The 12,234-nt window shown below is 48.5% G+C and overlaps 6 protein-coding genes across 6 annotated transcripts; 3 read left to right on the top strand and 3 right to left on the bottom strand.

Annotated features, from left to right (window-relative positions):
* Positions 1–223: 223 nt before the first annotated feature.
* Positions 224–1,044, top strand: N7509_013629 (alpha/beta hydrolase; the record flags this gene model as incomplete). Its single annotated transcript, XM_056638266.1, is given in 3 exon segments — positions 224–625; positions 707–731; positions 743–1,044. The coding sequence occupies 3 exon segments, from the start codon at positions 224–226 to the stop codon at positions 1,042–1,044; spliced, it is 729 nt and encodes a 242-aa protein (XP_056481773.1).
* A 379-nt stretch (positions 1,045–1,423) lies between these two features.
* Positions 1,424–2,797, bottom strand: N7509_013628 (Transferase; the record flags this gene model as incomplete). Its single annotated transcript, XM_056638265.1, has 1 exon — positions 1,424–2,797. One exon carries the CDS (start codon positions 2,795–2,797, stop codon positions 1,424–1,426), a length of 1,374 nt encoding a protein of 457 aa, XP_056481772.1.
* Positions 2,798–4,596: 1,799 nt separating this feature from the next.
* Positions 4,597–5,384, top strand: N7509_013627 (uncharacterized protein; the record flags this gene model as incomplete). Its single annotated transcript, XM_056638264.1, has 2 exons — positions 4,597–4,957; positions 5,038–5,384. The coding sequence occupies 2 exons, from the start codon at positions 4,597–4,599 to the stop codon at positions 5,382–5,384; spliced, it is 708 nt and encodes a 235-aa protein (XP_056481771.1).
* Positions 5,385–6,024: 640 nt separating this feature from the next.
* N7509_013626 (uncharacterized protein) lies at positions 6,025–7,224 on the bottom strand (the record flags this gene model as incomplete). The annotated part of the gene is made up of 3 exons (XM_056638263.1): positions 6,025–6,385; positions 6,454–6,959; positions 7,024–7,224. The coding sequence occupies 3 exons, from the start codon at positions 7,222–7,224 to the stop codon at positions 6,025–6,027; spliced, it is 1,068 nt and encodes a 355-aa protein (XP_056481770.1).
* A 1,085-nt stretch (positions 7,225–8,309) lies between these two features.
* Positions 8,310–10,014, bottom strand: N7509_013625 (arylsulfatase; the record flags this gene model as incomplete). Its single annotated transcript, XM_056638262.1, has 2 exons — positions 8,310–8,829; positions 8,897–10,014. The coding sequence occupies 2 exons, from the start codon at positions 10,012–10,014 to the stop codon at positions 8,310–8,312; spliced, it is 1,638 nt and encodes a 545-aa protein (XP_056481769.1).
* A 428-nt stretch (positions 10,015–10,442) lies between these two features.
* On the top strand, positions 10,443–12,203 carry N7509_013624 (general substrate transporter; the record flags this gene model as incomplete). Its single annotated transcript, XM_056638261.1, has 6 exons — positions 10,443–10,578; positions 10,634–11,310; positions 11,369–11,555; positions 11,626–11,716; positions 11,779–12,065; positions 12,118–12,203. The coding sequence occupies 6 exons, from the start codon at positions 10,443–10,445 to the stop codon at positions 12,201–12,203; spliced, it is 1,464 nt and encodes a 487-aa protein (XP_056481768.1).
* Between the last annotated feature and the right edge of the window lie 31 nt (positions 12,204–12,234).

Below are 12,234 nucleotides of genomic sequence, written 5' to 3'. Positions count from 1 at the left end.
TTTTCCATAACAGAGTATGGTATGTGCATGAATCATGATAGACTCTCCTCTCCACGGTTGAAATTGCCCCGCCGCTTTCCGCCCCGCCAAACCCCAACTGAACTCCCCGAGTGAACTCAGCCACTTGACAACCAGTGGGCTTTTTCTATTGGCTTGCCCTCAAACCCACAGCTACACATACATACAGCCCTCACTTCCCTTCTTAACATCATTCTATCCAATTATGTCCAAGCCGGCTCTCGTTTTTGCGCCCGGCGCGTGGTGTCCTCCGTCTATCTTTGATTCTCTGATCGAGAAACTCGACGACTACGATTGCCACACCGTGTCGTTCCCATCGGTACAAGACCCTAAATCCGTTCAAGATCTAGAGCCAGATATTGCCGCTGTACGTTCTCTCGTCGAGACAGCATCTGATGCCGGTCAAGATGTGTTCGTCGTTGCGCACAGCTGGGCCGGGGTACCAGTAAACAGTGCTCTGGATGGCGTGGCCAAGTATGAGCGCGAGTCCTCTGGCAAAAAGGGGGGTGTTGTCCGGATAATTTTCATTTCGGCAGTTATCCCTGCTCTTGGAGAGAGTCTTGTTGGATTATTTGGCGGTGCTCCGCCACCGTGGTTTCTGCGAGATGTAAGTATTACCAAACAGATCGACCTTGAATGTTCAAGAGGACGCGGTTTGAAAATGAATTGCAGACTAATATGTATACAGGAGCCGAATGGAACTGTCATGCCCAGTGATCCGCAGGCGCTCTTCTTCCACGATGTGCCCGATGGAGCAGAATGGGCCAAAACCTTCGGCCGCATGCCTGGGTGACAAATACCGCCCCCGCGACGAATGCGGCGTATCTCGAGCTTCCGGCCTCTTACCTGCTATGTGAAGATGATCAGGCGTTCCCTTTGCCCGTGCAGCAAGTAATGGTGGAACGTGCGAAACGAAAGGGGGGCCTGATCAAGACGGAGAAGATCAAAGCGTCACATTTCCCTTGGCTTTCACGGGCCGACGAAGTGGCTTCGTACATTCGAAGACAGACTGCTGAGACAGACTAAGCGGAGGTGAAGGATTTTATTTTGTTTTCTCATTCTGATATCCTTATATCTTTTCCATGCTGCATTTCTTAATCGGATGAGTTGAAATAGACATAATTGTTATTCTACTTGGTATCCTAGTACCCATTCATAATGTTACCTACTAATTACTACCCTCAATTGTTAGGATCAAGCGATTTGTATAGGTACTAGTGATATTAGAGTAGGTAGCTTCACTGAGGGGGTGGCGGAGCCTTCCAAAGTCATAGGACACACTGGATCGATTACAGCTATGGAGCACCGTGCTCCAACGATCAATTCACCTGGCTTATTCACTCAAATCTAGCATCAATCGCATCCACCCCGTAATACTCGAAATACTGATTCCACTCCGGGTCCGCTAGCAAGGCGTCCTTGAGGTGTCTTTCATACGCAATAGAGAATTCCGGCCCGAAATCAGATCCAGGTGAAGGATCACGAGGGGGGAGATAACATAGACACCCTCAGAGACATTATCCAAAAGATGCCTGTAAAGAGTCGGCTTCGCGAATCCGAAATCTGCGGTTGACATGCTCGCTTCCCGATGGTCTGTCAAAACAATGGACAATGGTGGTTTCGAATCGCTCCGGATATTCAGGGCTGTCTTGTCGCGGACGGGGACGATCATTTCGAGCGTTTGATCGAGAAATTCCTGAGTTGTACTTTTTGTTAAGGATCGTATGTATGCGGCTAGCCGTGAAAGAGGCCATTCTGATATCACTACTGCCGCGGTGGGTGCAGGGATGGGTGCCATTTCTGAGATAGCACCCATCATGACATTATGCTGAAGACGTGCGGGAACATTTGGGCTATGCATCCTTCGTCGCATATCGACTGCGTGGCCATAGAATGTTGGTCTTGACAGATCTGTCTTGAAAACGGGGGCACGCAGACGGGTCATCGTTCGCCAAATAAATGCAGCAAAGGCATCAAATGTCGAGATCCAAGACTCATGATTGTTTCCGGAAGCAAGGGTCTTAAGCTCTGCGGCCTTGCTCTTAGGTAAATGGAAGAGTAGGGACTCAGAGACAGTGTGGTCCGGATGCCGATCTGGTGCGGGTGGGCCATCAACTTTAGCTTCGTCTGGAAGGTCAGCTTTGATAAGGCGTGATACATCTAGACATGATGGGTCCCATGAAGGGAAAGGCGTATTATTGAAGACTGCGTAGCAGTTTTCCGAAAGCTGTCGAGCAAATCCAGCCCATCCCATGACATCGTTGGCGTAGTGATGGTGGTGCAGATTCAAAATAAGCCCTCCGCGAATAAAGTTCGCTTTATAGGCTGCTACCACGGGACTACTATCAGGTAGAGCCTCGGGCTTCTCACCATAGGTCATTGGTGCCACGCTCCAAAGATTAAGATCGCCGAGGAAAGCAGTGCGGAAATTCTCCTTCTCAATCTGATCGAAAGATGGGTAAGTTTCCCCTTCCAAATCCAATCTTTGAACAACAAATTTCACAGTGCTATCCTTCTTTTTCACGAAAGAATGACCACCCTTGGGATCCTTTTCAATTGTTCCGCAAAGATGTCGTGTTTGGCTCAATGTCCGTTCTAGTCCCAACTTGAGGACCTCAATAGCACGACATTTCACTGAATCCTTCATGCGAAAGAAAAGCGCATAATTGTTATAAGTGCAGGCCGTCAAATAGTCGAGAGTTGAAACTTTAAACCGCTCTTCTTCAGGATCCTGCTCCCATCCGAACGGATGTAGCTGATATGTTTGTTGGTCAGGCATTGTCGCAACTCCAGGGCTATACGGTCGGAGAAGAAAATATTTTTACAGAATGAGAAACGAGCATGATAAATGATTTCCTGATCCTCCCATACTGACAGCTGTCATATTACCTACTAACGCACAGCCTCGACTAATCCATGCTAGTATTGACGAATAGACGAATAGAATAGAACACTAGGATACCGCTTCACGGCATGACGCCGCATACTTCCCCTTCAGGAACAACGGACGGTTGCTAGCGTGTTCTAACGACGTACCTTTGACCGAAGGGCGGGATTAGAATGTTACTCATATGTGTATGGCCGGCTGTGTTAGATGAGGGGTACACGCTCAAAGAAGTTAAGAGTGCGAGAAAGCACAAACACAGCGTAAACCGGATTTTGGTAATGGGCCCTTCTGTCTGTATGATCAATGAATTGAATGTTAGCTGGTTGACAATGTTCAAGTGTTTCATATCAATGCAGGCCTTTATTTTCAATGGAATTATCATGTCTAGTGGTTGAATTGTGAGTTTCCAAATCTCTTGAAGGGCCCCAGGAGCAACTAAAAAAAATACGAAAAGAATATCATGTACTCCGTACCCACCGTGACAATTGTGGGACCGGTGGTGATCGCAATCTTGTGATTGATCATTGTTGCTAATGGATTCATCGTCCAAGCGAGGCCACGCCGTGCCCTCGCCTTTTTCCCAGATGCACTTCTATTCGGACAAGCAGCTCTCATTTGATTCTATGATATGCGTCATGAATCGCGGACGAGATGGGTATATAATTGGTTAGCCATCTTTCAGCCTTACGCCCGCCCGGGCGCACCTCGTGCTTATAGCAAGCCCTGAAGAATTAACTCATGCGCCCAGAGTTAGCAAATCAAGTGCCCAGGTCGTCCGTTCCCACACGAAGAGAATCTTGGCTACGTTTACTCACTCCACAGGGACCCCAGGATCGTTCAGAGTAAAGTAGCGTTTCGCCTACTACCTAGTCGCTGCTAGGTAGTTCTAAGTTTCATGGGTATTTCTGTTTATGTTATATCATAGAAGCGAGTAGATGGCATAAAGTGCAGCGTCCTAGTTATCAAAAAAGTGTTCCTTCCTTGGTTGATTGACAACCGATCTTCAAGTTTGTTTTTTCGGTGAAAAAGCTGAAGAAATATCGAATGTTCTGATTCAGATATAGCCTTTTGGATCTCTACATGGTAAACAATGTTCTAACCCACGAGGATTATGTAGTATTTCAGGCGAAGGGGACTTGGTACTCTGGAATCCGTTCTGTTTACATTGATCATCAAGTTATTTCTACTCCTTTTCGGGTCCAGAAGTTAGATGCGGGGTACGCCACGAGGATCGAATCCAATTGTGTTTGCTTCAGCCACGAATCATATCCCGATCTAGTAACTTAGGAGTAGTTCTGCAATATCCTCTGTTCTCAGCCGCAACGCTAGTCAAATACGAGAAAGATCCGCATCGTCATCTTGGCATTCGCGACCAAAGATGCGCATTAAACCAATGACCCTTGAAGTAAAATTGGGATTCTGTCAAGTTTTGGTAGTACGGTATATCGATCGCCCTGTTCCCCATTTTCGTACTCCGCAGTATGCGCAAGTTCAAAATAGCCGCATGCCTGAGAGGAGCCTTGTCTGCCCTGTCTTCCAAGTTCATCCTCGCCCCCTCCTTTCAACCTGCATTGCATTCCTCCCATTCGTATTGGGTCAGCGGATACCTGAACCCTCCGAGCCAAAGCTTGTTCGTCTTGTGACGACCTCCGATATCAACACCAACCAGTGTAACGTGGAGATATAATATCATGACTTCCAGAACCGGCTGGGCTGCCCGCCGTGCCAACAAATGCGATTCGGACGAAAATGGAGCACACAGTTGGGACAAATGGCAGAAATGCTGTCCAGCGGGAATGAAAATTACTGTCGACAGTGAAAACAATTCGGGATGCAGTTTTGGAGACCCTCCAGCAAATTTTCCAGAACAGTGCGCTGATCCAGATTTGGTTCTCTGGTATGATAATTGGGGGAAGTTCTGCTGTGATGCAGATCTGAAAGGATTCGCCACGAAGAAAGAACACTGGAAGGGCTGTGCGACTTCGGATGAGTTCAACGCTATGTACGCAGCTGGGAATATAACGAATATTTCTCAGAAGGCTATGTCGCCTGGTAAGTTCCCCTTCCAAATTGCCATCTGCCAATGTAAGGCATGAAGAAATCCACGGAACTGACAAGATACTACTATAAAGATACCACAACTTCCGCTAGCACTTTGACATCACAAACCTCGGCATCCACGACAACGTCAGAGTCTTCCTCGACATCAGCGGACTCGGAATCTCATGGCTCGTCAACAAATAAAGGCGCAATTGCGGGCGGCGTGGTTGGAGGAGTTTGTGGAGCACTCTTGATCCTTGGGCTTCTATGGTTTTTCCTTCGCCGTCGTCGTTCTTCATCAGTTACAAAACATGAAGTCTCAGAATACGCGGCTTCTCAACCGTCTGGGTATTCTAGTCCACCAGGATATCGTAGCTCCACCCAGGGTGAACTTTATGGTACTGCTACTTCGCACGAGGTACCAGGAACGTGCCGATGACCCAGGAACTTCCTGGCAACAAACACGAACCGAAATCGCTGTCACAATTATCTTGAATCATGATACCCAACTAGAAGTATATCCGGTCAATAAATAATATTATCTTTTCTTGTTTATTGTCGTCAATACCACTCCAACGCACAACCAGTCCGAGTCCGAGTCTGAGTCTTCAGTCCAGCTCGCTCTTTAGATCTCTCGCATCTGAGTCTATAGGGATTAGATGGACCAGTGTATGCGTTGAATTGCAAATGTCGTTTCAAAGAGGAGTTTGATAATGCACGGCGAGGGTGACTTAGTGAGAGTCATAACTGAACTTGTAGATTTGTGCTATCTAAATCCGACCCCTGAAGCCTTTCCCATACCATCCAACCCATCATACAAACAAACAGAAAGAATATCAAAAATCAATATCGGCAGTCCCGAACGCCTTGCTAGCCGACAAACAAATATTCCATCCCAGACAAGGCGCCATGCAAACGAATGACCAGTCTCCGCAAAAAAAAAACAAACAAGATGATGATGAGAAAAGGAAATAAAATGCTATTACAAATCGTAAATCATGCTCATTAGGTGTGTCCCTCCAAATATCGTCTAGACGAAGTAATGTTCAAGTGGACAAATATATCTCTCCGGTGAGGATTCATCGTGAAACAGGAGGGTGGCTGTCAGTGGATCCTGTATGCTCCTCTTGAGTATCCGAAACGTCGCTTGGTGCCGGAATACTCGTAGGGTCAGGCGGGGTCGGCGTGCGGTTTTCATCCTCTCGCGACGGCAGTCCTGACGGAAATACCGGCGAAATAGTAATAGGACTGGCGATGTTGACGTGGATCGATGGTAGACGTGTCAGGAGAGGCGGCGGGCGATTGGAGTCATCGGCTCGTTCTCGCGTGGGACTTTCGTAGGCGGGCGCATCACCCCATTCGAGATGATCGTACTCGGGTGGTGGGGGAACAATATTCAAATTTCCAATGTCCTCTTCGTCGGTTTGGGGAGTGGGTTTCCTGATCCGCGAGTTGACGTGGGCCGCAGCGCCCATTGATCGACTTCAGTCTCGGTAGTCATGATGGACGATGCCATGGATTCCCCTCGCGAGTGCATGGAAGGGTCAACCAGAGAAGGCGATGATATGTTGAGCGAGGCATTCTGTAGAAGCGGGTGGTGATCTGAATCGTGTGAATCGGCTCGAAGACGAGACCCGTCGTGCCTGACATGCCCTATATCCGCATAGCTGACGCTGGAAATACGTCGATCTCGCTCGCGGGCTTGATGCTCAGCAATGACAGCCGATGCACTGAGTGAGGTATTGCTCTCTCCGCGAGCACGATTGTTTCTAGCACGAGATTCTGCCGCAAGTTCTTGGAGTCGCACCGAGTCGCCACGGGCTCGTGCTGCTCGTCGTTCATTACGGCGGGTTTCGCGGTCGGCAGCTTGTTGGCGTCTCTGTACACGCAGCTGGTATAAAGCGTCCATTTGATCCTCTCGGCGTGTCTCTTGTTCATCTTGAGTTTCGGGGAACTCCACGACCATGTCCATTCCACCTCGCTCACCTTCCCGAGCGACGACTTGCTCAGTCGGCTTTGGGCTCACAGAATAGGGGGGGCAGGGTGATTATGGATCGGATGGATGTCTCTCGGCGAACATTGGGATTGGCAGCATCCGCGGTCGTCATCTCAGGGTTGATTCCACCTCCGCCGCGATATGAGGTACCATTGTCAGACGTTCCAGCGTTTGGATTGTAGACCTGGCCATAGGAGGCGCTACCAGGGCACCAGTGTTTCCATTTGCGTTTAAAGTATTGGCCGGGATATACTTTGGTTCGTAGTACCGTTGCCGAAGCCATCGAGCCCCGAAGTAGCAGATCGTGGCCGATGAGAGGATGAAGAGGATTATGGAGGCACACTATTCATGGATGGGATTTCAAGGTTAGGAAGGACGGCGTAGGCAAAGCAAAGCAAAGGGCAAACACATGCGATCGGAGGAAAAGTGAACGGATGCGACCGGAAGCCCCGAGAGTAAAACGTACGATGATGAAGATGCCATTCTTCCGGCTGAGATCCCGTTTCTGTGGAATGTACATGGCGGGCAGAGCATAGCAGAGCAAAAGCAAAGCAGATCAGATCAGATCAAACCAGAAGCGGGCGTTGGGCCCTAGAGATCATCGGACAGCATGGAATGTTTTCCCCAGGAGAGAGAGAGTGAGAGAGAGCGGCTGAAGGACAAAGGATTCAGCCACCAGGCATAATCGTAATCAAGTTCTAGGCGCGTGTACAAGTGGAGCAACCGCCGAAGCTCAGGGACGCCATGCCTATTATTATCAGGGCAAAGTGGAGTGCGATGTGAGACGACAGGCTGGCGTGGACCAGTGAGAATGAGGCCCGCAAAGTCGGTGACGATTGTGTCTGGGAAAGCCCCCCAGGCCGATCACTGGGGCTGCAGCTTGTATAGCTTGGGGAGATGAAGTGCACTTTATATGAAAGTGAAACTGTCTCGCTCGTGGGGAGTCGGATTGGAGCACGAGTATACGCCCTTCCTGGTAGTGCAGCTGCAGCTGTAGATGCTGGCCGCAAGGGCTGGTGACACAGACAGTCTGCACCCTTACTTGGGGTCTTCAAGATGGAGTTGAACAATGAGACAGTGGCAGGCAGTGGCAGCGGCTGACAAGTTTTATTGAAAGGGGATTGTGGTAGAAGAGTAGTAAGTAGTAGAAGTACCCTGAGGTAAGGTGGGAGGTTGAAGGTGAAGGTGGAAGGGATAAGCTTATCCGGCTTGTGCTAATTATAGATCTTGGATACTCGTAGTACTTCATGGGATTACACAAACCTTCATGTTAGTACTTAATATCTTCTAAATCCCAGATTAAAGTTCAACATTATTGGTTAACTCTGGAAGCAATTAAGTTCAGAACTCTTCATACTAATTCCCCATCTACCACCATCTCTTCGCTCCCTGCCTCTTAAGCGATTCTTGCACCATCGTATACGTATCAAATAGCCCCGATTCTTGGAAATACGTCTCATAATGTGCGATCATCTCCAATAGCTTATCCTTGTGACTTTCTGCCAGATCGTGGATCTCACCTTGATCAGTGGACAGATCGTATAATTCCCATTTACCAAGTCCGCGTGGTGGTGGGAGATACAATGCCTTCCATTTTCCCACCCGAACTGCGGCAATTCCAAACTGCTCCCAGCCCACAATATCAATTTCTGAATCGTATAAAGTAACATCTTGATCACGGGATGCTTCTAGCAGAGCTCGCCATGACTTCCCTCGTACCGGGGCAACTTCACGGCCTCGAAACTGGCTGCCCGGGTGTGAGATGCCGGCCAGATCAAGAACCGTTGGAAGCACATCCATCACGGTGGTGAATGTATGCGATACACTTCCCGGCTGCAGATTGGTGCCCGTTGGGTATCGAACAATACAAGGACAGCGAATTCCCCCCCTCGGTGGTATAGGATTTAGCTCCGCGATTTGGCGCTGTTGCCGCCGAGGCCCATTGTGGGCCATACCAAACGAACGAGTTGTGATTTCCCAGGTTCTCCAGGGAATTGTCATAGTATTTTATGAGAAGATCCTCGAGCGTCGCACCCGCGAGGATGGGAATGGCTTCGAGAAGCTGGCCCTCGGCCCCATTGTCTGACATGAAGACAACAAAGGTATTTTCCCATTCGCCCGTAGACTCGAGGTGTTCGCGAACTCGACCGACATTGACGTCGATGAGGTCGACCATCGCGGCAAAAATTTCCATCGCCCGACTGGATTTGCGCTGTTCGTCTTCTGATAGGTCGGTCCAGGGGGTTGTGTCGAGGGTGTGGAGGGGCGCGGGCTCAACATTGGCGGGGACAATTCCTTTGTTTATAAGGCCTTGTAGTCTGCGGTCTCGGAGGGCTAAGGGTCCATCGTCATATCTGCCGTGATATTTTCGTACAGTCTCTGGGGGAGCTTGCAACGGCCAGTGAGGTGCTGTAAAAGGTAAATAGGCGAAGAAAGGCTGCTCTTTTTCTTCTTCGTTCCGCTCATCCAGGTACTTCAGCATGTAGTCCGTGAAAGTATTGGATGAGTAAAAGTTTTCAGGGAGATCAGTTTTGCCATCAATAAAGTGGTCATGTTCCATCCAGAGTCCATTCTCTTTCAAGATCGCTCGAGGCTTCTCTTTCTCTCCATACAATTGCGGTTCGTGGTTGTAGTGATTCCCAGCACCAGGCAACGTACTGAGGACTTTGGTGAACCCTCGGGCTGAGGGACTCAGTTCTTTTTCCAATCCCAGGTGCCACTTGCCAGACATGACTGTAAAATAGTCATTGTCTTGTAAAATTTCTGGTAGGGCAGCTACTCGGAAATTCAAATAGCCTTCGTATCCTTCCCTTCCTTTGAAAATCTCTGGGAAGCGATTCATCCGCTCCGCCATGCCTCCAAGCCCAGCGATATGGGCATCTGTTCCAGAGAGAAGCATCGCTCGTGTTGGAGAACAGGAGGCTGCGGTGTGGAAGTCAGACATCCGGATTCCCTCCTGCGCCAACTTGTCCAGGTTTGGTGTGTCGATCTCAGACCCATACGCTGAGAGATCACTAAATCCCAGGTCATCGGCAACAATTACCAGAAAATTCGGTCTTTTACCAGTCGCCATTCTGAGTATATGGGCAAACTCAAGGAGCCGTTGCTTCAAAGGAGTCGATAACCAGGAATGTCGCAGTATAAATAGCCTTGTCTCTATTCCGTCGTCCAATCACTTGTGAAGAATGCCGACTGCCGGAGCCATGGTGTGACGACGCTAAACGCCTTAGCTCTGGATGTACTCCGTACCCAAACTCATTTATTCCTTCTCGTTCAAAAAGTAATAATTTCATGATCTAAGAAGTTTTAGCTGCAATATTGTGTAAGATACACGTTCTGGTCTCTGTTCCGGAGATCTACACGATAATCACGACATTTCTGGGGGTTTTGACAAATCCAAGCTTCGTTTCTATAAAGACACGACGTATTCCCATGAAAGCTTCTTCTTTAGTTCAGGCACAAAGTATTTATCTTGACCGTCTGGAGCTATACTCTATCATCATGGCAAACTGGAAAGATTTGCGGGCCTTTAAACAGGCCTCCCTGAACATGGTTCTAGCGATCTTTGTCATGAGCGTAAGTGTATTCAGCTATGGGTTCGACAACAGCGTATTTTCTACTATTCAAGCAATGGACGGTATGGTTTATGACATGACATGCTCCATTCACCTGTATCTGACCCCGCCCTCTAGCATACGAAAAGCGATTTGGTACCTATAATCCCGAGACGAAAACGTGGGGATTCACTACACAACATCTATCTTTCTTAAATTCCCTCGGTCTTCCAGCCAAATGCGTTGGCGCAGTAATGGGCCTTCTGGTAGCTGAGAAATTCGGCAGAAGAATCTCTTACCTAGTCATGCAATTCGTCGTTCTCGCCGGTATCGCTGTCAGTTACAGTGCAACAGCTTATGGCGGTGCTCTAGCGGGCCGTATTCTCGTTCAATGTTTTGTTGGATGGGATAACTTTCTCGTGCCCATGTTCCTGGCCGAGATCAGTCCGGCAGCCCTCCGAGGGGCGATCGTGGTAATATACGTTTTCGCACATATCTTCGGATCTCTCATCTGCTCGTTCATTACGCTCGTCACTGCCAAATACGAAGGTGATGCCTCTTGGCAAACTCCACTTGCTTCTATGTTTGCCTTCCCCGCATTTGTGTTGTTATTTTCCTGGTTTGTACCGGAAAGTCCCCGATGGCTTGTTCGCAAGGGTCAAAATGAAAAGGCCCTGAAGCACCTACGATGGCTGCGGGGTTCTCGTTTATCAGAGGAAGAAAGTCAAGCCGAGGTTCATGCATTGCAAGAAAGTATCGAGCAAGACCGTGATGTTAAAGGAAAATGGGGGGACTTTCTGAAAGGCCCAAACAAGGTACGTCGGCGCGGCACTTCTATTTCCAGAAAAAGCTCTAACATTTATTCGAATTCAGAGACGACTCCGGATCGCAATCGCTGTCGCTATCTTCAACCAAGTTACAGGACAGAGTTTTATGAGTCAATATGGGGCTATATTCATCAAAAGTCTCGGTACCTTGAGCCCCTTTACATTCCAATCCGTTTCATCGGGAATCACCTGTCTTGGACCTATCATCACCTTCACATTTGTCGACATGATCGGTCGGCGTCCTTTTTACCTTGTTTCCGGAACAGCCTGTACAACAGTGCTGCTCATTTGCGGCGGTCTCAGGGACCGGTGATGTTTCCGTATCCGACAAAACAGGAATCGTCGCCACCTGTACACTATTCGGCTTCTTCTATGTCATGTCGTTTGGTGGGATGTAAGTTTTAGTTTCGCGATCTGTTTTAATGATTTGTTCCGGCTGCTGATTACAACTTTTAGTGGTGCTGTGACTGCTGCAGAGGTCCCCCATCTACGACTACGAGACAAAAACGCCCTGGTGGTGTACTGCACTCAATTTGTCTTTGACTTCATCGTCACGCTGACTCTACCTTATCTCCTAAATGCCGACTATGCAAATCTTCAATCCAAGGTTGGATTTATTTATGGCAGTTGTGGTATCCTTGGTCTTACATGGGCATATTTTTGTCTTCCTGATATGGCAGGACGATCACTCGAGGAGTTGGAACAGATGTGGACTGAGCGTGTCCCTGCTCGCGCATTTCGCAGTATGTCTTTGAATCTTTCGTTTGGTATGCCCCTTCGACTAATGAAAGATAGAATGGATATCCACTGCGGAAACCAGTGCCGACGATGATATGGCCAAAATCGCAATCTCCTCGAAACTAGATTCTGACAGGTGTTAAACCCGTCTTCAAAGATACGATGTTGGTTTTA

This window comes from Penicillium cosmopolitanum, assembly GCF_028827165.1.
Source record: "Penicillium cosmopolitanum strain IBT 29677 chromosome Unknown utg000012l:1.0-3308103.0:1.0-3310761.0, whole genome shotgun sequence".
Classification (NCBI taxonomy): Eukaryota; Fungi; Ascomycota; class Eurotiomycetes; order Eurotiales; family Aspergillaceae; genus Penicillium; species Penicillium cosmopolitanum.
Note: the sequence above shows the minus strand (reverse complement) of the source record. Positions and strands in the feature narration are given on the sequence as shown.